The sequence below is a fragment of the Carica papaya genome, chromosome 2 (assembly GCF_054855325.1).
Source record: "Carica papaya isolate Zhongbai chromosome 2, ASM5485532v1, whole genome shotgun sequence".
NCBI classification, from domain to species: domain Eukaryota; kingdom Viridiplantae; phylum Streptophyta; class Magnoliopsida; order Brassicales; family Caricaceae; genus Carica; species Carica papaya.
The window spans coordinates 27,532,136-27,556,956 of NC_142310.1; the positions used below are offsets into that span (position 1 = coordinate 27,532,136).

General features: G+C 35.5%; 1 protein-coding gene and 1 long non-coding RNA gene across 2 annotated transcripts; one reads left to right on the plus strand and one right to left on the minus strand.

Moving 5' to 3' along the window:
* Positions 1-12: 12 nt before the first annotated feature.
* Positions 13-8,676, minus strand: LOC110809930 (Core-2/I-branching beta-1,6-N-acetylglucosaminyltransferase family protein). Its single transcript, XM_022035917.2, has 3 exons — positions 8,149-8,676; positions 7,434-8,061; positions 13-955 (listed from the first exon to the last, which is right to left on the minus strand). The coding sequence occupies exons 2-3, from the start codon at positions 7,983-7,985 to the stop codon at positions 314-316; spliced, it is 1,194 nt and encodes a 397-aa protein (XP_021891609.1). The 5' UTR covers positions 7,986-8,061; positions 8,149-8,676; the 3' UTR covers positions 13-313.
* LOC148268931 (uncharacterized) lies at positions 4,724-6,789 on the plus strand. The gene is made up of 2 exons (XR_015817176.1): positions 4,724-5,607; positions 5,833-6,789. It is a non-coding gene; the product is annotated as an uncharacterized LOC148268931 (long non-coding RNA).
* Positions 8,677-24,821: the final 16,145 nt, after the last annotated feature.

Here is a 24,821-nt window from a genome sequence, read left to right on the forward strand (position 1 = left end):
AAATAGAGTCAATTGAAGAATTCTGGACGTAATTTAGCTTTTAAATATCCATTAATACATAAATTATCAACATCAATGCTTTCTATCCTTTTTGTCAAAAGGGAAAAAATGCTATAAACCTCCTCCTATAGATTTTCTCTGCAGTGAGTGAACATTCTCAGACTATCAATAACCTGAACTCCCTACACAACACTACCTATACATTTGTGTTAGCAGAAGATCAAAATTGGACGACTATGGGGGGAAAAAGAAATAAAGAAAAAGTCGCTATGTCTCTTTTGAGAAGAGATGTAATCCCCGCAAAATCAGTTTCTCAAAACTCCATTACTGATGAGCTCAAGTTGAGCAATGGAGCCAATGCACTTGGGGCAAATTTTCGAGCAAACAGGAAGCATAACGAGGTTGGCTCTTCATTATATAAACATTGTGTCCCATTATTCCTTATTGACTGTATAAAATCTTCAGTAATGTTCTCTGCCCCATACATTGCCGGATGAGGTCCTCCCATCGACCAATCGACCCATGTCACACTCCGGTTAGCAGAGAGGGAACCGTGGAAAATGTTTAAGAAAGTCGGAATGTAATGCTCATCAGGATAGCAAGCTGGTCTGCAATATCTTCTGAAAAGAGTGTAGTACTTGGTGTCTGAGACAATGTAGATAGCCACCCTGCGGTCCATTTCAAACCACTGAGAGCCTTTCCGCCACTGATAGAGGTTAATATCTGGAAGCATCTTGCGGTTGTAACGTCCACGCCCATAACGTGAGGGCTCATCATATGACTCAACAAAACTGTGGGCAGAATCAATGAGATACTTGTAGACAGTTGGAAAATTGTAGACTGGGATGCAGCTCTCAGATAGAAGAATAAATCGTTCGTTTGAAAAGTCCAGCAGAGCATTGGCTAGAAGTCGCTTCTCGGCATCAGTCAGTGTCGCAGTTCCCCATTCAACATTCTGAAGTTTGAAGCAAGGAAAACAATTTCAGAAGAAGAGAAAAAATGGGAAATTGTTTAAATGCTAAAAAGGATATCATCCTCAAATGATGACGTCTTACTTAGAGCAAAGAAAAAAATCAAGGCTATTTCTCACAGATGCTACAAAACATTCACAAAATGAGTGGTTTGCTTTGAATGCAACCAAAACAAAAGAGCAACGAATAAGGAGATAAGAAATCTCTATCTATCAAGACACTTCGTAGAAACCTCATCTCCTCACAGATAGAAAATCCTAGTTACTTTATAATCCTTTACTCTTTTCAAATAAAGGGGCGATTATTTATATTAGCTGATGGACACATAATCTAAGCAAAAGACAAATTCCTACTGTCTTTTTTTAGGGAAACAAGACAAACTCCTACCAACAGAAGAAAAGTGAAATTTCAATTTACTCATTAACAACACCTGGAAAGCAAGAGGTTTTTTTTCAAAAAAAAAAAAAAGGTTTTTGTTCCACAATTTCCATTAGAATAAATGACCTTCCCATATACTGATTGTTAATATCATAGCTCAGAGTTGTCTATGAACCAAAATCTAGTATAGGAAAGAATGACTGATGATGAGTAGCGAAGAAACTAAATTGCTGCAGGATAGTTTAGGAATAGAGAAATTTTGAGTGAGATCAAGATAAAAAAATATAGAAAGAAGTAAAATAAATGGGATAGATTAAATAGAATAACAACCAGAAGAACAGGCATAAGGGGAGATAATAGGAAATGAAGCCTTCACAAAAATATTCTTAATTCATCATCATCTACTCTCTTTGTAGTAACTACTAACTTTTGTAAAAGTATTATTTACGACTAAAAAGGAAAACTTTAAAAAAAAATTCTAAAAGATTCTAACTCTTATACTGCTCAATCTATCTAAATATAGACCTAAAATATTAAAATGCTTGAGTAAACCTAAATAACTTTAAAATGCATAATAAGAGAAACAACTACAGAAAATTTCTTCCATTGATATTTATTCCAAATTACAATCTTCTTATTCCACAGCATTCTACCTCACTTCGTAAAAACTCGATCTCAAGTTTTGAAATGGAAAAGCATCAAGATAAGAAAGACTTGAATATGCTCTTTAAAATTTTGAAAAAGTCAAAGCATTCGGTAACCAAATTTACACGCTCTTATCATAAAATGAACGAAGTTCAAGAACTCTTTAATGCAATCATCATAGATAAGAACATCAATAGCAACATGAGGTAGATTAAAATTGATGAAACAAGGAAATTGCTCAATACCATTAACATAAACAAAAACAACTTCAACGAGAGCCAATTTCTTGAGCTAACTATTCCTCGTGGTTCACAAGGAATTTCAATTTCTTCATCTTCTGGGCATAGAGGAAGTATTAGTTATATTCTTAGGCTCAATCTTTAATTCTTACATAATATTATATTTTCCTAACTCCGGAGTAGTCTACTTCATAGTCGATGTTTAACTGACAACAGTTATCATATGCATACCAATTACTAAGAGAATTTTTAGCATAGATAACATTTTCAATAGATTGATATTGAATACAGATTAACTACGGATGTCTCTCAATATTCTCTACGCACCATAAAGACCTAAATTTTAGTAAAACACATTGTATGTAGATTATAAGATGAATTATGACAAAATATTTATCGAATTTCATGTCGAGTTCAAGAATATGCTTTTAAAGTAACTGTAAGATTCGAATCTAACCAATCTGATCTTTTAATAGGCAGAACACGGGAGAAAACTTTAGGAATTATTCTGAATTGTGCATCAAGAACTAGTATGAAGGTAGCTGAACCAATCAAAATAAAGCAAGTAAATAGACGCCTACTTGCCATCAGGGTGCATGAGAGTCACATGCGTGTCTCTTGTCACCATTGAGGGTCGACCTTCTCACAAATGGCTCGTCTCCAGATGGACTTCAGGATCATTTATCATTGTTGGCTGTGATGACTGGGAAGGTGAAGATATAGCACGCAGTAGTGGTTCCCTCTTGCAACAGCAAGTGGGATGTTTCCAGCTGAATAAATGGATGAAGTTTGGTAGGGAGGCTGGTCGGCGGTCTCTGGTTCTAATGATATTGGCAATGTAAGCCACTACCCGTCAGTTGTCTAAGATCTGAGATTGAGCAAGATGTACAACTTCCTTTTTTTTTTTTTTTCCAATTCCGTCTTTTTCTTTCATGAATAGAAAATTTGTTTCTGCTAGATGTGGTAAAAACTTCCGAGTTCTTTTCTTTTTGTTGTTTTTCATGAAACATACAACTGGTGAAAGGTAGAGATAAAGTTCAACTGTTGCACCAACTGATGCAGTTAAGTTGGGACTAAACTAACTTGTCCCAATTTAGGAATAGAAAAAATTTGGGTGAGAAAAACATAAGAATATAGGTAGGCTAAAGAAACTTAGAGATCAATGTGAAGAAAATATAAGAAGCAGAGGGGACAAGATAAATTAGATAGAATAACAACCACAAGATAAATAAAAATTAAATTTTTATTTATTATAGTCTATTCTCTTTGTTAGTAGCTATTACACTTTATACAGGCATTAATTATAACTAATAAAAAAAATTCTAAAAGAGAAAATCTAAAAAATTCTAATTCCTACGATACTCAGTCCATCTAAATGAAACACTAAAATACGTAGAAAAATCTAAATAACCTAATTACTTTAAAACACAAAATAATAATAATAATAATAGTTACCAAATATTTCTTATAGAAATTTTATTCCAAATTAAGATATTTTTTTCTGCATCAATGATATTGGCTTTAAATAAGTAGAATATAGACAAGATGAGACTTTCCAAATTCCACACGATCCCTGTCAAACAACCACTTCAGAGGCATAGACCTCCTAAGCGGAGATTGCTGATCACAAGGTTAAGCATGGTTAGAACTCCCATGTCTGAGTTATCTTCATAAAAAAAGAGCACGAAATCCGAACAATTACTTGCAGCAGCATAAACCTTCTCCAGCAAATCAGATTTGCTGCCACATGAATTAGCTTTTATTTATAATGGCAGGTAAATAAGCCAGCTCGAGGATCCCCAGAGGGCTAATTTATCATGTCTGAGGAAGTCTACCTCACGGATGTGAATGCTTTAGAGGGCCACTGTCAGGTTGTGACTCTTTAATCAGGACTTTCGCATACAATGAGTAACTGACTTTCAATGAAGTTCAGGAAATGACATTTTTACGCTTATTTTGCCAGGTCATATTGAAACCACATCCACAGTTCTATAGTAAGAAGCTTCACATAAAACACCCAACAGGATTAATAGAAAAAATTATAAAGGTGAATATTGCTAATATTCTCAAATAGGTTGATTACAATTCCAACCTTCAAAAGCAGGTAATAGACATCCAGTAGGGATACCCACTCTGCTTCTAAAGGCTAGAAATAGGACAGAAAATCATCAAATCCTCCTCTGTACTCATAGCTATAAGTAAATTTCCAAAACATGTCCTGTCCTTTAATTAGAAATTTCTGTTTACTGAGACATTTCTTGTCCTTTAGTTGGAACTTTTTTTATCGACAGAGTGTAGATAGTACACATAATGTCAGGACCGCATGAAATGTATGCTGACCAGGTGAAATGTATGACTGACCAGGTGGAATGTATGACTGAAGTGTCATTGAGAAGATGTGGGATAGTTTTTCCTTTTATTTTTGTCTTTCTGTTCCTATTAATATTTGGCAGAAGGAAATAAATAGGGCAGAGTGGGAAGTGAATAAGGGGTAAAATTTAATTGAATTTCCAGCTTTTCTCTCTACAACAACTCATCCTTTCTCTTCTACATTTTCAATCTTTCTTCTCCCTAAATCAGCTCTCATCTTCTCCTAAAATATTTCTAATTCTGCTGTAACTCTTGTTGCTCCTTAATTTCTTCACAAGTCAGGCCAGGTACCTGACACATAACTACATTAAGTAGCATCATGCCATCTCATTTGAGCTACTAGTTTAATTTCATCTCAGTTCTATTAACTTAATTCATTTGCCATTATTAGTTTATTCAATTACTGTTTAGTTCATAAGCAAGCTAATTTCAAAAACTTGGTGGCAAGTGATTAGATGTATTAAATACTGAAAAGTGTTACAAGTATAAGAAGAGAATATTTGAACAGAAAATTCTGGACTTCCCCAATTCCATGTTCCTTTGCTCATTCCTCTGTTCTTTGCTGAAACGTTACTTTCATATGCTCTTTTCTTCTACAATTTCTTTCCAATTATCATGCTGTTATCTCTATAACACAGAATCCTTGAGTTAATGAGTTAAGGTTCTAATTTTGGTATCAAAGCCAGTTGAACCAGAGGATACTCTCACTCACTTGCAAAACTGGCATGGAATAGCAAAATGACATAACTGTGCAATCAATGGGTCCAAACTCTTGATGTTACCATCAAGTCTTTGGATCTCAAATTTCAGTCTTTGTGAAAGAAATGTATCACCCCTTTTGAGCATAAAAGTTGCTCACGAAGTTCAAATGAAGACTCAGCGATGAATTGAGCAAGTGAACTTCATATTGAACACCAATTCAACAAAAATGGGAGTGGTCGTTCATCGTTCTCGAATTGATGAATCAAGCTCCTCATGGTCAAACTAGTGGCACCGGCATTTAGGTAAAACCTAATTTCTCTGGTGAATCTGGTAGTGGACTACTTCCAACCGCTCAATTTTACCCCCGGCAGAAATCCTGGGGTTAACTGAATAGATCTATTCCTAATATGGCATTCTCAATGTTTGAGGGAGTTAATCCACAGAGTTGGATTTGAAAAAGCTTTAAATATTTCCAGATCTAAAGTGCCAGAGGAACAAAATATTGAGATTGCCACTCTCTATTTCAGGGAGAAGGCTGACAAGTGATTACAGGGACAGCAACAGCAGAGAAGTTACAGGGTAAAGTTTCTGTAAATGAACCTTACAGGTGATTAGTTTAAGTATGGCTGATGCAGTAGAGAAATTCAATAAATTGCACCAGAAGAGCTCAGTTTCTAAATACAAGGAATCCTTTGAGAAACTCAAATCATTGATGTTGAAGAACAATCCTGTATCTCTCTAAATCTTACTTTCTTTCTAGTTCCATTAGTGATTTTAATAAAGAGTTACACAATGTCTTCAAAGTATTCAAGCCAACCACACTCCTTCAGCCTTTGAGCAAAAGCTCACCTCCAAGAGTAACCCATTCAGGAGATCTTCAAACGCCAAGATATTCCTTCTACACTCCACCTTTCCATTCACTCACAAGAACAACTAGTCCACTTCCCCTAACCACACAGTCTCTAAACAATTAACTTCTCAGGTATCTAGAACCATCTAGAGACCACTGAAAATTGCACCAATTTATGAGACGCACGACTCTGGCTTCTGCTACCAGTGTTGAGTTATCTTCTTCACCAGTACTATAAGTAGAAGTAACTTCTTTGTCTTAATGCTTTGGGAAAGGATGTCATCAGAGGAGATTTTTGATGGGACTTGAGGGGTTGAAGCAGGATCAGGGAGATATCCATACAAGCTCTTGAAGGCATTGCAATCCTTAACGCACTGAAGATTAGAGGAACTGCTGGGGACAGGACCGTTCTGAGCCTAGTGAAAGCACTCATAGCTTCCTTGATGATAAGGTCATTCGGGCAATTAATGTAGCATTTGGCACATTGTCTAGGGTTTTCCTTTGACAATTACAAAGCCCAGCAGGTTGAGATGTATGCAAACACATTAGTTGATTGCAGGGATTTGGGTAAAACTTCAATCTTTAATTGTTGGCATTGTAGAATATTATAATGCAGTCTTGGATGTTGATTGGATGAGGAGGTCTAGTCTAATGGTCTTTGATTTGCTTAACTAGCAGAAGGATGAACGTTACATTGCCTTGAAGGAATTTTGGAGGGGCTGTCTCTTAAGATGATCACTTCTAAGTGCTTATAAAAATTTTCAGCCCATGATGCAAAAACAGGAAAGAGTATAACAATGGAGTAAAGTACATCATCTTTAATCAGCCACATCACCCAACCCCTCACTAGCAACAGAACCTAGTGAAGCGATTCAGCAAGCAGATAGAAACAGGAAAAAAATCATTTGTTTAGGTCTCTTGCAATCGTTGGCAACATTATTTAAACGAAATGGAGAATCATTCCAAATATATGGCCGTCAGAATTTCATATTTCAACTATCTCATATAATCAACAGAAATCCCAATCTAACTCATCCTCACTGAAACTCCATTATCTCAATGATTCCGTGCCAAAAATTATCTACTACAGTTATCCCTTTGAACATCTCAGCTTCAACTCTATGACACTAAATCCAAGATGACCCAGAAAAGAAACATAAATAACAGATGCTATCATGCTATATAGGACCCAAAATCCATTTCTTCCGAATTGATATAACAGCAAACAGAACTAAACCAAGAAACAACGGTAGTGGCAAGATATTACAAGCTCCGTACCTGGCTAGGGATCTGCCTCCCATAGAAGGGAGAGTCTTGGGAGACATTAAGGTAGAACCCAGGAGGCGCATGCACATAAATTGAGAAAAGCTTCTCATGGCCCTTGAAGAACTTCTCCCACAAAGGCAACATGGGCAAGGGCCCTCTTGTCAGAAACATGAAAGACATCTTAGGCAATCTGTCGAACGGGTACTCTTCCTTATAGGGCATCATGGAAGCTCTCCAAAAAAGCTCCTCATCCGTCATCTCGTGGTTCAGATACTTGGGCCGTACAAACGCCTCCATCCTCATACAATCCAACTTCTCGTCATTGCATGCTTTAACGATCGTGCAATCGTTTGATCGAGACATGGTAGCCTGGTTGTTCTTTAATAAAACTTCTACTTGCGAACTGAAGTAGTGGTTGATGTGCGAGCTAGTGGTCAATCCTATTACTATGCCGCCCACGAAGACAAGCAAAAGCGATAGTGCTTGAGCAAGTTTCAGCAAACCTACAGGCTTCTCTCCTTCCTCTTTCTCTCCTCCTCCTCCTCCTCCTCGACACCTTGCCATCGTTCACCTCCCTCTCTCCCTCTCTCTTTTCGCTCCAATTAAACTTAATCCAAACCAGGTTTGACTCTAGACGTTTCTGCATCAATCAAATCATATAATTTCGGATTTCTTTTTCGTAGCTTCAAATTTTGAAAAAGAAGAAATAGAAAACAGTCAGACTTACTTAATTAGTAATACAACTTAATTGAAACTGAAAGGGAAGAGAGCAGTGGAGATCAATTTAGATCTCGACTTCTTGCTAAACCTCTTGTTTCTGGTGTTATAAAAGAAAATAACCCATATATACCAATAATAAAGAGATTTATACAAGAATCGAGTCTAATAATAATAATAATTAATGAGAGAAATATTCGAATCAGAAGTTCTTTTCAGACAAAATAAAGGTTTCCAGAGTGGATTATGATTCGAAAGAGGTCTCGTTAATGATTTTGTTTCGGAAACAAGTTCTGTACTTCTCAGAGAAGGGAGAATTCAAGAATAACGAAAAGGAAGAGAAAGGATGTGCGTGAAGGTTACGCGCAGAATCAGAATCTGTGTTTTACGTTAATGGAGATTGGAGAAGGAAATATATATATATATATATGTATATAAGTATGTTTATATTATAAATAATAATGAAGAATCAAAGATGAACTGATCAACAGTTGACGGTTATTGGAAAGAACCTACTCGTACTCACCTTAGCCCACCAGCTTCCCCCTCTCATCTTAATTCAACATAAACTATCATATTGTGGTTTTATAGTAATTTAGAAAATAAAAATACTTAATTTTATATACTATTTTGTTAATTAAATAATTAGCGTCTAATTTTTTTCATTTTGATAAATTTATAATTAGTATAATGTAAAATTTATATAATTTTATATGTGCTTAATATATGTTAGTATATGTTTCCTTTAAAAGAGCTCAGTTTTTCCTAACATGCATGCTTACTAGAAACTTATATTAAACTAAAATTTTTAAATAATTAAAAATATATATATAACTATGGAAACAATAGTTTTAAATTTTTTTAAAAAAAAAAAAATAGATCCAGCTTTTTTCAAAAAATAGATTTACTTTTATTTAAAAAAGAAAATAAATTTTGAAATAAAATGTATTAATATGTAAAAAATTATATAAATTTCAATGTCCCCAAAAAAACTAGTAATAGCGCAAGATCATATTATATCTTATATACATGTGCTATAAAAAAGTTAATACTTAATTAACTAAATTATTAAATTAAATAGAATAAAAAATTGCATAAGTAGTTGAATGCAAATTATATGTAAATTTTGAAATATTATGTCTTGAGTCTTTAGGTACCAATAATTATGTGTAATATAAAAAATAAACTATAAGATATTAGATGCAAAGAAATTTATAATAATATAAGAAAATTACTATATTATATAGTCAATCTTTATGCCTCAGCTTGGTTATGGGCTCTGAAGCCCAACTACAAACTAAGCTTGTATGAACTTTAGATTAAATTAAAAAATGGTGCTAAATTTTGAATTGCCATTTTTTTAAGCAAACAAAAGCTATTATATTTAATTGAATTAAGAGATTTATGTTTTTACTTAATTTAATTGCAATTTCTATTCTTGTCTCTACACATATATCCCTTATATTTTATTTTTACACAGTTTATCATTTAGATCTTTATCTAAATTTGGAAGTTATGTTATATATATGAGTTATTAAATACATATAACAATTTGTAGCTAATGGTATACTATGTGTCTAACAAATAGTACATATATGCTATTATGTGTAACATGTATATGTGTATATATAATAGTAGTGCTATATATATATATATATGTATATCCTCTTTATAAATAAAAATGATTATACTATATATACAGATACATTGTTGTAAATTGATATTATATATATATTGTTAGACATAATGTTTATGTATATAAACAATTATAATCTTTTCACGTATAATAGTTAGCAATTATACATAATAATTCTGATGTTGTGTGTGTGTATATATAACTCAAACCGATATTGGTTTATAGGATAACATACCATAATGAATTAATAAATATTTTAAAAAAATTCTTCTACATTTTTATATTTAAAGTCACCTTTTTAATTTTTTAAAATATTTTAAATTAGATTCTAATCCATAGATATAATTAACATAATTAATTTCAGAACACATGGTAGTTGATTATCGTATGAACTACCGTATGGACCAAATTAAAAATAGAGGTGGAATCATCTTCTTCCTTTTTTTCACTCTTCATCTTTTTCCTTTATACCTCACCCAACAAAAACTCGATTTTCCTTCTCTCTTATGTCTTCTTCTTCCTAAATGCAAGCTTATTCCCATTTATAGCACCACAAGGCGTATATTTGCTTCACTGTCTTTGAACTCCTATTATGCATACCTTCAAGCGAAGGACGATAATAGCTTTTTCAAGGAAGATAAGAGCTAACAATCAATAGTGTGTATAGCACAAAGAGGTCTATAAGGTTATTAGAGAAGACCGTTGACGAGTTAAGTTTAAAGGAGAATGAAAAAACTAACATTGATGAAATAGACAAAGACATGATATATCTATTTGATATTGTTCTTTAAATAGATTTCACCTTTGTTTTTGGTTACTATGAAAATGAATGGCTAAAATACTATTTTACTATTGTATTATATTTTTCTTGTTCAATTTAGTTTTTGTTTCGATTTTATATCAAATTAATCCCTATATTTTCAAAAGAATATTTGAATGAGTCTTTTTTATCACTAACCACTAGCATGTTAACACTTGATGCTACGTGCAACGAATTTTTGCACGTGATATTTTTTTATTGGCCACTTATCCACATTATATTTTATATTTAGATCGATCTATACAAATTTAAAAACTACTAAAAACTGAGCCTGTTCACATTAAAATAATTTTAAAAACAAACATGACCCCACTTTCTTTTGTTATTCTTTTTCTCTTTTCATTCCTTTCTCTTCTAACCTTTCATTTTTTATTCCTCCCCGCTCTTTTTTACTATGTTCACAACAAAAGAAATTATTACTATTTGAGAGGAACAATGAAGATTACTAGCCCAAAGAGCATCTTCTGCTATCTTCCACTCTTTAACGAAGATGAGGCATAAATGAAGACATGTATCACCATCCAAATAAGAAAATGGAGGATTGCAGTTACTAAGCTTTTGCACAAGCTTATTCAAGCAATAAGAAAGAGGAACCAGGGATTATAAGAGGCTCCAAAAGAATTCAATAAAGTAAGCCTATGTTCATGCCTTTACATCTTTCTATCTCTCACAACTTGCAATTGATCTAGGTCTATTGGTGTTCACTCCTTCGAGGTATACCCATGAAGTCTACCACCCTTGCCATCGCTCACCGTTGGCCTACTATCATTAGAACTGCATTGTCGCTGCTTAAAGTCAATGAGGCATATAAGAGTGGGTGCTCAACAAAGATTAAAAAGGAGAGAGATTGGGGATTTAGGAATTATTTGTTCACTTTTTTTTTTATGTTGGACTAGTTTAAACTGATTCACATTAAAACTCTTTTCTACATCATGATGCTACGTATTATCAAACGTGGATAAGTGACCAACTAAAAATGTCATATTTCAAAATTAATTTTGTGACATCAAGTGTTAATAATATCAATGTCATTGACGAAGAGGGATTGATTTGAACAGTTTTTGGAAGTATATAAACTAATTTGACATAAAATCAAGGAAAAGACTAAATCAAGTAAAAATTAAATAGTATAATAACTAAAAAGTACTTTTATAAAAGTTTAAACCTGTATTAGGGATTTTGAGTGTATAACTCGGTAATAGTAAGATTAACAATATTGAAATTTATCATTTAATGGAAGCAATTAAAGTTTGAAGGTTACATTCCTTGCACGTTTACTTAAAATGTCCAATAGGGTTATGAAAATGCCTTTAAAACTTAAATGAAAAAACCATAAAAATAAAACAAAACAAATATGGTTAACCTCTACTTGAAACTGATGAAGCAGAAGAAGTAATCTCTTAACTAGTCTCTTGTTATTTAGAATCGAGGTTTTAGTCGTTTTGATTTGAAATGCTTAATAAGAAAAGGGCAAGCTACATTATCTCGGTAAGAATATCAATGTTTTACTACTGATACGAAAAATCAAACACAACCAATGGAGTTTATTCTTAATAAAACTCGAATGCCAGTACATTCATTATTTGTTTCACTGAAAACATTAACATTTTTTCGACTAACTTGTAACTTTTTCAAATGTCATTCATTAAGATAAAAATTAGAATAACAGTCTAACAATATACATTCTAAAAGATATATAACAATTGACCCTTAGCTATTTCCCAAAATCGAATTCCTTCCCATATTCATCTCTACTCTATCATTTTACCTTTTTCTATCGGTGTCACTAGGGTTCCATAGGGATCTCCACTACGTGTGGACACAAGCACTTTTTTGGTAATCAAACAGTTGTCCCCATACCACATTCGATAATAGGCGTCACAACACACAATCGCCTCAATACTCCGTTCAGTATGAGCGTAATTAGACCAATTCCCAACCCATTCGATATGGGACTTTCTAGCCCCATACAACTGAGGGTAACATCCATGGTAGAGTTCACCCTACGCACCAAGTTCGTACACTCTTTCTTATGACACACGTTAAGTCCTTTTATCCAACACCATTAATTTATACATATCTTTTTATTTATTTATTATTTAGCCTTAAACGACACATATATCTGTATTCTAAGCAACAAAAGAGTATGAAATTCATATTTTAGAGTATGTGAGTGAATTAAATATGCATTATGCTGACTAGAACGTATTATGCACACAATAGAGAAACGAAAAATATAGATTAAGAAGCCATATTATGCTAACCATAGATTTAAAGTGAATAAATTGGAGCAAATAGAATAGTAAATAGATAAGCACAATAAAGTGACTAGAGAAATAATTAACACAATTAAAGTAATAATAAGCATAGACTGACTGGTTACTGCCTCCATCGATAACTTGTACTTAATAAATCAAGGGGTCGCCAATTGTCTAAAATTTTCATTTAATATTAATTTAACTTTAATTTAATCGTAACAGAAAAAAAGGGTGAGAGATTCTTACTATGGATCAGTGTCCAGAACAATGTCTTTTTTACTACATTTTTCGATGGTTTTCAGTTCTTAGATTTCTTGAGTTTTCCTAATAAGATTGCAACATACGTCAAAATGGTGTTAAAATACACAAGAAACGGGAAAAAGGACAAAACGTCTCACTGAGGGTCGAGTTGGGGTTCCAGCGCGATGGCATCGCAGCCTAGTCCTCCTCCTTCGGTGGCTCTTCCTCTCGGTCATACTGGTTTCAGCCAGTTCTTGATGAAAATTGATTTAAATTATGGTTAGGGGGTGTTTCTCGACGAAGGGAGGGACGAGTGCTTACTAATAGTTTTAGTCTTCCGGTGCAGCGGCTCAACCGAGCTCCGGCGTCCTTCCCTCGCGATTTGTGGCTTTTTTTGGTCACCCTGCATCGAAAACATGTTAAACGGCTAAAGGGCGGGGAAACGGGAAGAACGGGAAATAATACAGCTTACTGAACTGTTTTCTGATCTCTGGTGCGGCGGTGCAACTGTGCTCCACTACCTCTTTCTTGTGGGTCGTGGTCCTCCTTAGTTTTTCCTACATTTGGGTTAGTTTAAATGACTTAGGGTGGGAAGATAGGGAGAACATGAAGAAAAATCGTGCTCACTAGTGTGTTTTGGGTCTCCGGTGCAACAATGTCAATGTCTTCTAGTGGTTGGGCTTCTCTTCCGATTGCCCTTCTTCTTTTTCTCCAGCAAGGTGTGTTAGTTACGGTTTGGGTTTTCACGGACGAGAGGTTTAAATACCTCTCTTTCTTTGATCAGGTTCATCCGTGTGGGTCTAGGTGGCACAACAAAGGTCATCTGATCGCACCTATTTGGGAAACTTTTTTGGACCATTTAATTGATCAACTCCATGAATAAGGGATGTCAATCGTGCAACCGTTGGATCCATCACATGGGCAATTAGAGTCATTCATTTAAAATCCATGCGGGATATGATCTGGGTCATCCGTACGCGGGGGCATGGACACGAACTGTCCGATTACCCTAGCATACGGATTGCCAACATGGCTTCTCGCATGGAGTCCGTGTCAATGTGTTCACCACGCGGTGTGTGGTGATTCATCATGTCACTGACTGAGCATGCACGTGGTCCGTTTCTTTCTTTTTATGAGTTGACCCCTTTTTTTTAATTTCTTTTCAAATAAGTCCTTGCTTATTTTTAGTTTCACCCTACTTTCTAAAATTATTTTCAAATTCGTTCAAAATACATATATCTCAAAAAAAATAATTAAAATTAAATCCTATACTTTATTATTATTTTAAAAAAATAAATTACATCATTTTGAGCCAAAAATTTTAGGCTCGGGATGTTACAATTCTCATCTCTTAAAAAAATTTGGTCCCTCAAATTGCTACCCCCTAGTCAAACAATTGAGAATACCTAGCCCTGAAGTCTGATTCTAACTCCCAGGTGGCCTCGTTCTGTGAGTGATTTTGCCATAGAACTTTGATAAAGGGAATTTCTCTATTGTGAAACACCTTAGTCTTTCGATCCAAAATGCTGACTAGTACCTCCTCATACGGAAAATCCTCCTTAAGTGGAAGTGACTTGTAAGATAAAACATGCGATGGGTCAGGGTTAAACTTGTACAACATTGACACATCAAAGACATTATGGACTCTAGATAGCTCTGAAAACAATGCTAGTCTGTAAACGAATATTCCTATTCTATCCAAAATTTCAAATGGTCCGATGCTAGGATTCAATTTTCCATTCTTCCTAAATCTGGTAATGCCCTTAAAGGGGATGACCCAAAGGAAAATTCTTGTCTTAAATTCCAAATCTCTCATTTGAGTGTCTGCATAACTCTTATGTCTACTCTGGACCATTTGAATATTTTTTCTGATTTTGACAATCTTCGTTGTGGTCTCATTTACAAGATCTGCGCAAATTAATTTCTTATCACCTACTTCCTCCCAATAGATTGGTGACCTACAAGGTTGATCATATAACGTTTCATACAAAACCATACCGATATTTGCTTGATAATTGTTGTTGTATGCGAACTCCATCAAGGGTAGGTGATCATCCCAATGTTCATTCCGATTATCCATATATTTGAGGATGGAATGCTATACTAAGGGATAATTTTGTTCCCATCACTTGTTGAGGGCTTGTCCAAAACCTAGAGGTGAACCTGGGGTCCCTGTCTAATACCACTATCATCAGAACTCCCTGCAGTCTAACTATTTTTTGAATATAAATTCTAGCTACCTTGTCCAAGGGATCTGTTATTCTGATCGCCAAGAAATGGGATGACTTAGTGAGTGAATCAATAATTACCCAGATTGCATCGTGTCCCAAACGTGCCTTAGGCAATCCTGTTACAAAGTTCATGGTGATATGTTTCCATTTTCATTATGAAATTAGTAGCGGCTAAAGTAGCCCGCCTAAGCATTGATGCTCTCCCTTAACCTGTTGGTATGTGAGGCATTTAGAGATGAAATTAACAATATTCTTTTTTATCCCGCTCCACTAGAATCGGGGCTGCATACTTCGGTACATCTTGGTGTTTCCCAGGTGCATGGTAAACTTTAGACTATTAGTCTTTATCATGATATCTCTCTTCAACTCACCATCACTAAGAACGCACAACCTATCCTGAAACCTAAACACCCATATGCATAGACTCAAACTCTGAATTTAAACCTGATTTTGTATCCTTTTTAAAAGCTGCTAAAGTGAAATCGGCCAGCTGAGCCTCCCTTATTCTTTGAATTAACTCTGGTTGGACTACTATGTGAGCTAGATATGTGGCCATTTTCAAGTCTTGGAGTTGTATCTGCTGTGTGGCCTTTATCATCTTGCACTGAGAGATCATTATGTGAGATAACCTACCTGCATTCTTCTTATTGAGGGCATCGACTACTACATTACCCTTGTCCGGGTGGTACAAGATCTTATAATTGTAATCTTTAAGGAGTTTTATCCAATCCCCCTGACGCATGTTGAAGTCTTTCTGGGTGAATTTATGTTTTAAGCTTTTATGGTTCGTATAGATTTTAAATATTTTTCCATGCAATTAATAACGTCATGTCTTCAAGGCGTGGATAATGGCAGCAAGTTTTAAATCGTGAGTGAGGTAATTCTTTTTATGAACTTTCAACTGTCTGGACCCATAAGCTATGACTTTCCCGTACTGCATCAAAACGAAACCCAACCCTTGGTAGGACATGTCACTGTATACTGTATACCCACCTACTCCATTCGATAGAGCCAATACTGATGCGGTAGTTAGTCGTTCCTTGAGTTCTGTAAAGCTTTTTTCACATTTTTTGTTCCTCTCAAACTTGACATTTTTCTTTGTGAGTTGTGTTAGGGGACTGCTATACTTGAGAACCCTTCTATAAACCTGCAGTAATACCCTGTCATATCCAAAAAGCTTCAAATTTCCTTGATAGAGGTCAATTGCTTCCAAGCTATCATTGCCTCAATCTTGTCGGGATTCACTAACACTTTATTTTTTAATATTGTGTGTTTTAGGAAAGAAGTCTGTTTAAGTCAGAATCTACACTTACTCAGCTTTGCATATAGTTTCTTCTTTCTAAGAACCTGCAAGGCTTGAGTCAGATGTTAGGTGTATTCTTCTATGCTCTTAGAGTAAACTAGGATATCATTAGTAAAAACTATTACAAACTAGTCCAAAAATGGCCTGAAGATCTTGTTCATTATATTCATAAAGATTATTGGTGCGTTAGTCAATTCAAACAGCATAACAAAGAACTCATAATGCCCATACTGGGTCTTGAAGGCCGACTTAAGAATGTTTTTTGTCTTGATCTTCACCTGATGGTATCCTAAACACACGTCGATCTTAGAAAAAATCTGAACACCCTGTAACTGATCAAAAAGGTCATCAATCCTGAAAAATGGGTGCTTGTTCTTAATTATGACCTTGTTTAGTTCTCTGTAGTCTATACATAATCTCAATGACTCATCACTCTTTCTTGCGAACATAACTCTGGCACCCTAAGGGGATATGCTATGTCGAATGAACCCATTATCATGTAACTCTTTGATATATTTTATCAGTTCTTTAATTTCGACATAACTCATTCAGTATGGGGCAACCGAGATGGGTTGGGTATCAGGCTAAAGATCAATGATGAATTCAACTTCTTGATCTACTGGCAGTCTTGGTAATTCATCATAGAATACGTCCAGAAGTTTCGAACAATAGAGATATCTTAAATGCAAATCTCTTCATTAGGTTTTCCTAACGTGAAAAAAGTGAAAGGCTCTTCACTAGGAACGTTGAATACAAGTTTCTTGTGATAACAATCAACAATAGCATGATACGCCACTAACCAGTTCATCCTTAGTACTGCATCAAAATCTCTCATATTTAATGTTATTAGATCAATGCTCAATTTTCTACCTGTTACCTTTACGATACAAGTTTTGTATATAATATTCCCTAATAATGTTTTGTTCCCAAGTATAGATACCAAAAATACAAAATGAAGACATTCAGGTAACACATTTAAATTTTGAGTAAAAGTATGTGAAATAAAAGAATGTGAAACACCAGCTTCAATCAAAACATATACAAGTCTTTGCAGATAGTATGCGTACCATGTATCATATCTAGGTTGGCTTCGGCATCTTGCTGGGTGAGTGTGTAGACTCTGCCCTGAACCGCAGGTATGGTCTGATTCTGATTCCTCAGACACTCTCTCGCATAGTATTAGACACTCCCGCATATGCAACAGGTGTTCTTGAAGCGATAGCAAGGTCGATCTCCATTATCTTTGTCATAGTGCTGACAAATCTTACCGCGTCCTACTATCGGGGTTTAGGGATGAGCCTGAGGTACAGGTCTTGGTCTCTTGTTCTGCTGGTTCAGTATAGTAGGTACTGGCCTACGATGTGTAGCTAGGGGTGTAAAGGCCCGAAACCTTAAAGGGAAATAAATTCATAAAATTCAATACGGAAGCGATTAATGGAGTTAGGATTAACATTTCTTGCACAATAATTTAGAATGCTTAATAGGACTATGAGAATCTTTCTTCTAAAAGATAAATGGTAATTAAAGAAATGAAAAGAATAACGAATACAAAAGTACCCTAAGACAACCTTCACTAGCATTTGAAGGGAGTCCGGGTGGTGAACTACTTACAACCCTTTTGCTGATTGGGATCTGGATCCCGATCTTCTAGATCTGAAATGGTTATGAAATGGTGAGCTACACTAGACCAGTAAAAATATTACACTAATCACATATACGAAAAACTTAATATTGATAAAAATTAGAAAAATAACTAATGGAGCTCTTCCTTTATTTAAATACCTTTAAACTTTAATATGTTTGTTTGATAACCGTAACGACTTTTCTAAAACAACTTATGAAGGCCCATATCCATACCAATTTTCACTTTCATGCATAGGAGAACAAGAGATAATAACTTTTGTTTTTTACCTGCTTATTAGTACCCCTTGGGGTCCATAGGGATGTCCCCCCTACTCGTAAATCTAGTATCCAATTTTATAATTGACCGATCGTCCTCATACCCCGTCCAGTAATGGGATTCAAACATTTCATCACCTCGATATCCCGTTCAGTATGAAGATGAATCATATCTCCTAAATGTTTCTGATAAGGGACTTTCCAACGCCGTCTGACTGAGATAACGTTCACGGTAGGACTCTATATGTGTCTGGTCCGTCCGCCTTTTGCCTGGGTAACCAGCAAGTCTTTCACATATACATTTTTATCAACAAACAACATACCAATAACTTATATCATATTCACAAATCAATTAAACTACATTTATGTTGATGGTATATAACCAAAATAACCAGATAAGTTGATAAGGCCATTGAACTATAAATTAAGAATATGGACTATACGAAAATTAAGAAAGTAGCACAGTACAAAAAAATAAATAGGAAATCAAGATAATTATGAACTAACCGGATCCGGTTCTACTAGTAATCTGTAATTATTTTTAAGGTTTTCTAATTTTTCACAAAAATACAAAATTATACAACATTAAGTCCCAATTTCCCTTAATGGAGAATAGGTGAAGGATCCTTACCTGTATCAGTGTTTCGATATATTGTACTATCTACCACGCCTCCTAATGGGTACCAGGTTCCCTAAATGTTTTTTGCAAAATTCAAAATACTAATCACGTACTTAAAAATACCCTAAAAATCTAAAATTAGTGTCCAAAACTCTTTCTGGCCAAATTTAGGATTCTACCACGGCACCGCCGCCGTTCTCCGACGCCCATGGCAGTGGAACACTTTAGCCATGTTGATTTTGGAAAGCTTTATACGTATCCCTACAAAAAAATATGTTGAGGGACCTCAGTTGGCCGAAAAATACCAAAAACACCGAATCTATCGGCAGGAGGTCACCCAGTACGGCGGCTCCACCGATCCTCCTTCGTGGCTGGGGTTCTTTCTTTGGCTAACCTCTACATAAAAGGACAATGAATATAATAGTCAAAAAATTGCATGAAACGGAAATCAGGAAGGGGCTCATCGGAGGAATTTTGGGATTTTGGCTACAACGGCTTTGACGGGTTTTACCTGCAATTTTCGGCTCGCCCATCATCCCTCTTACTCTGATTTGGCCATAGGAGGCTGGCAATTAGGGTTTGGGTTCACGTGTGACATCAAATATTTATACCCATCCCACATCGATCTAGCTCGTTTATCACGATTGATCTTATCTATTCAATCACGTTTAAGGAGGAAACAAATCTGAATTGTCCATTACGATTGATCTTAATTGTTCGATCACGCCTAGGGGAGAAACAAATCCAGGCCATCCATGCGCGCTAGATCAATCCTGGGTCGTCCGATCGTGGGGTACACGCATCGCCTGCGTGACACCGAAGTCAGCGTGTCTTACCACGCGACGTACTCCGATTCGTTGGGGCTGTTAACTGAGCGATCCTACTTGGCCGAACTTTTTTTATTTGCACTTTGACCTTCGATTTTCAATTTTTTTTTTCAAAAATATTCTCGAATTCAAATTTTCACATTTTTTTTTTAAAAAATTACTTTTAATTACATCTCTACTTATTTTTTTCAATAATTTAATATAAAAAAATATAATTAATTTGTAATTAATTTTTTTATTTATTTTTAAAATATCAAAATTGATCTTAGGCTAAATTTCGGGCTCGGGTATTACAACTCTTCCCCCCCTTAAGAAGAAATTTAGTCACTTAAATTTGTTATCCTCTAATTTAGTTAAACAGTTTGGGATATTGGGCTCTGAAGTTGGATTCTAACTCCCATGTGGCCTTTTTCTGCATGTGATTATACCACAAAACCTTGACGAAGAAAATTTCTCTGTTGCGAAGTACTTTATTTATTCGGTCTACAATGTCCACTGGTACCTCCTCATAGGATAGATTCTCCTGGAATAAAAGGAGCATGTGGGACAAGATGTGTGAGGGTTCCGAGTTGTACTTGTTAGCATTGACACATTAAATATATTATGAACCCTAGATAGTTCCGGAGGTAGTGCTAGTCTGTAGGCGGTCGTACCAATTCTGTCTAATACCTCAAATGACCTAATGAATCGAGAATTTAATATCTGTCTCTTGACAAACCTACTAATTTCCTTGAAATGAGTGACCATGAGGAATACTCGATCACCTTTCTTAAATTCCAAATCCCTCATCCGGGTGTCCGCATAACTCTTTTGTCTGCTTTGAGCTGTCTAGATATTCTTCTTGATCTTAACTATTTTGGCTGTAGTCTCCTCCACAAGATCTGGGGTGAACAATTTTCTATCACCCACCTCTTCCCAACAGATCGGCAACCCGTAGGAGCGGCCATACAATGCCTCGTATAGGGCCATGCCAATGCTTGCCAATGACCCCCGAAGTTTAGAACATAAGCTTGGAGTATATCCTCCAGTATGTAAATCGTCCTCTCTACTTGTCCATTAGTTTAAGGGTAGAATGCAGTACTAAGGGATAATTTCGTATCCATGACTTGTTGAAAATGAAACCAAAGCTGATAAGTGAACCTGGGGTCTCTGTCGGATACTACTGACACTGGAACTCCTTGTAACTTGACTATCTCTCGAATATACATTCTTGTTATCTTGTCCAATGGGTCAATCATCTTGATAGCCAAGAAGTGAGAAGACTTGGTGAATTGGTCGACAATTACCCAAATAACATCATGTTCTGAACGTGCCTTAGGCAACCCTATCACGAAATCTATTGTGATATATTTCTACTTTTACTCCGGGATCGGTAATGACTGTAGTAACTCGCGTGGGCATTGATGCTACACCTTAACCTATTGACATATTAGACACTTAGAAATAAAGTCAGCTACCTCTCTTTTCATCAAGCGCCACTAAAACTGGGGTCGCATACTTTAATATATTTTAGTACTTCCATGATGCATGTCGAACCTTGAGCTATGAACCTCTGTCATGATGTTCCTTTTTAGTTCAGTTTCACCCTAAACACACACCTTGTACTGAAATCTGAGTAACCAATCGGCAGAGACTCAGAATTTTGAATTTACTTTTTGTTCTGTATCCTTCCTAAGAGCTGCTATGGTGGAATCGTTGCACTGAGCTTCTTTTATTCTCTTGATAAATTCGGGTTGGACAGTCAGGTGGGTTAAGCATGAAACTTTATTTAAGTCTTGAAGTCGTATCTGTTGTGCAGCCCCTATTACCATATATTCATAAACTATTAGGTGAACTAACATACATGTACTTTTTTTGCTAAGTACGTCAGCTATCACGTTGCCCTTGCCCATGCGATACAAAATATTACAATTGTAATCCTTGAAGAGCTATATCCAATGTCTCTGACGCATGTCGAGATCCTTCTGAGTGAATATGTGCTTCAAGCTCTTATGGTCAGTATAAATCTCAAAAGTCTCCTCGTACAGGTAGTGGCGCCAAGTTTTCACGGCATGAATAATGGCGACAAGTTTTAAGTCATGGGTGGGGTAATTTTTTCCATGACTCTTTAACTATCTGGACTCATAGGCAACGACCTTGCCATGTTACATCAGAACACAACTCAAGCCCAGGTAGGAGGTATCACGATAAACTGTATATTCATCTGTCCTGTTCAGTAAAGCTAACACTGGTGCAGTAGTCAACCACTTTTTGAGTTTTGTAAAGCTCTTTTTGCAGTCCTCGTTCCATTCAAACTTAACGTTCTTCTTTGTGAGCTGGGTCCAAAGAACGACTAGGCTAGAAAATCCTTGCAAAAACCTGCGGTAATAACCTGTCATTCCTAAAAAGTTATGAATCTCCTTGACCAATGTCAATCTCCCAACCAAGCACTGCCTCAACTTTTTCGGAGTTCATTGATACTTCATCCTTTGATAAGATGTGCCCTAAAAAGGTAGTTTACTCGAGCAAAAACCCATACTTGCTCAATTTGACATACAATTTCTTGTTTTTGAGAACCTGTAAAACTTGAGTTAGGTGGTGAGTGTGTTCTTCTCTACTCTTTGAATAGACAAGGATATCATCAATAAACACAATGATGAACTGATATAGAAATTGTCTGAAAACTCTATTCATCAAGTTCACAAAAATAGCTGATTCGTTAGATAGTCCAAATGGCATGACCAGGAACTCATAATATTCGTACCTGATTTTAAAGGTTGTCTTGAAAATTTATTCTGTCCTAATCTTTACCTAGTGGTAACCCGAACCCAAATCTATTTTAGAGAAGACCTGAACACCCTACAATTGGTAAAAAAGATCATCAATTCTGGGGAGAGGGGTACTTGTTCTTGATCGTGACTATGTTCAATCCCTTGTAGTTAATACACAATCGTAACGTCCTATCCCATTTTCTTCCTAATGTGACTCCAATACCCCAAGGAGATACACTATGTCGGATAAACCCACTGTCCTAAAATTCATTGATCTATTTTCTCAGTATTTCCATCTCGATACGACTCATGCAGTAAGGGGCCACTGAGATAGACTGGGTGCCAAGTTAAAGATCTATGATGAACTCAACTTTTCTGTCTACTGGCAGTTCGGGTAGTTCATCAAGAAACACATTCGATAAGTTTCGGACTACCGGAATCTCTTGAATACAAACTTCTTTCCTAGATTTTCCTAATGTAGAAAAGATAACCGAGTTAAAGCACTATGTAATGAGGAAATTACCATGAGGAAATAACATTTAAAATTTTCATTAACATGTAAGTGGCTCTTCGTTAGGAATGTTGGATACAAGTTTCTTGTGAAAATAATCTACATTGGTGTGGTACGCCGCTAACCAATTCATTCCCAGTATTACATCAAAGTTCTCCACGTCAATCTCTATCAGGTCCATACTCAATTTCCTATCTGTTATGTCTATGATACAAGCTTTGTATATAACATCCCCTAGTAATGTCATACTCTAAGGAGTAGACACAAACAACACAAAATCAAGTATTTTCAGTGATACATTTAAATTTTGTGTAAGAAATGGTTCTTAGGAATGCGGCTCTGATACCAACTGTAAATGTCTGAAACCATAAAGGGAAATGAATTCATAAAATTAAACGCGAAAGCGATTAATATAGTTAAGATTTATATTCCTTACACAATAATTTAGAATGCCCAATAGGGCTGGGAGAATGTCCCTTCTAAAAGACAAATAATGATTAAAGAAATGAAAAGAAGAGGTAATACAAAAGTACCCTAAGACAACCTTCATTAGTACTTAAAGGGAGTTCAGGTGGTGAACTACTCATAACTCTCTTACTGATCGGGATCTGGATCTTGATCCTCTTGATCTAAAATAATTAATGAAAGGATGAGTTATACTAACCCAGTAAGAATATCACACTAATCACATATACAAAAAATTGAAGATTGATAAAAATTAAAAACAATAACTAATGGAGTCCTTACTTTATTTAAATATCTTTAAACTTGAAGATGTTTGTTTGATACTAACTATAACGAGTTTTCCAAAAATAACCTATGAAAATCCATATCCATACCACTTTTTACTTTCACGCGTAGGAGAACAAGAGACAATAAGTTTTCTTTCTTACCTGCTTATTGGTACCCATTGGCGTCCATAGGGATGTTCTCCCTACTCGTGAACCTAATATCTAATTTTACAATTAACTGGTCATCCCCATACCCCGTCCAGTAATGGACGCCAAATACTTCATCGCCTCGATATCTTATATGGTATGGGGGTGAACCGTATTTCTCAAATCTTTTTGGTAAGGGACTTTTCAGTCCCGTCTGACAGAAGTAACTTTTACGGTAGAGTTCTCTATGTACCAGGCCCATCCGCTCTTTCCCTAAGTAACTAGCAAGTCTTTCACATACAAATTTTCATCAATAAACAACCAACAAACGCATACCAATATCTCATATAACATTCACATATCAATTAAACTACATTCATGCTAACGGTATATAACAAAAATAACCAGATAAGTAGATAAGAATATTGAACTATAAATTAAGAACATGTATTATATGAAAATCAAGCAAGTAGGATAGTACAGAAAAATAAACAGAAAATGAAGACAACTGTGAACTAACCGGTTCAGGCTCCACTTGTAACTTGTAATTATTTTTAGAATTTTTTAATTTTTTACAAAAATATAAAATTATACATCATTAAACCTCAATTTATTGTAACGGAGAATAGGGTGAGAGATCCTTACCTCAATCGGTATTTTGAGACATCGCACTGTTTACCACGCCTCATGACGAGTACCAGATTTTCTGAA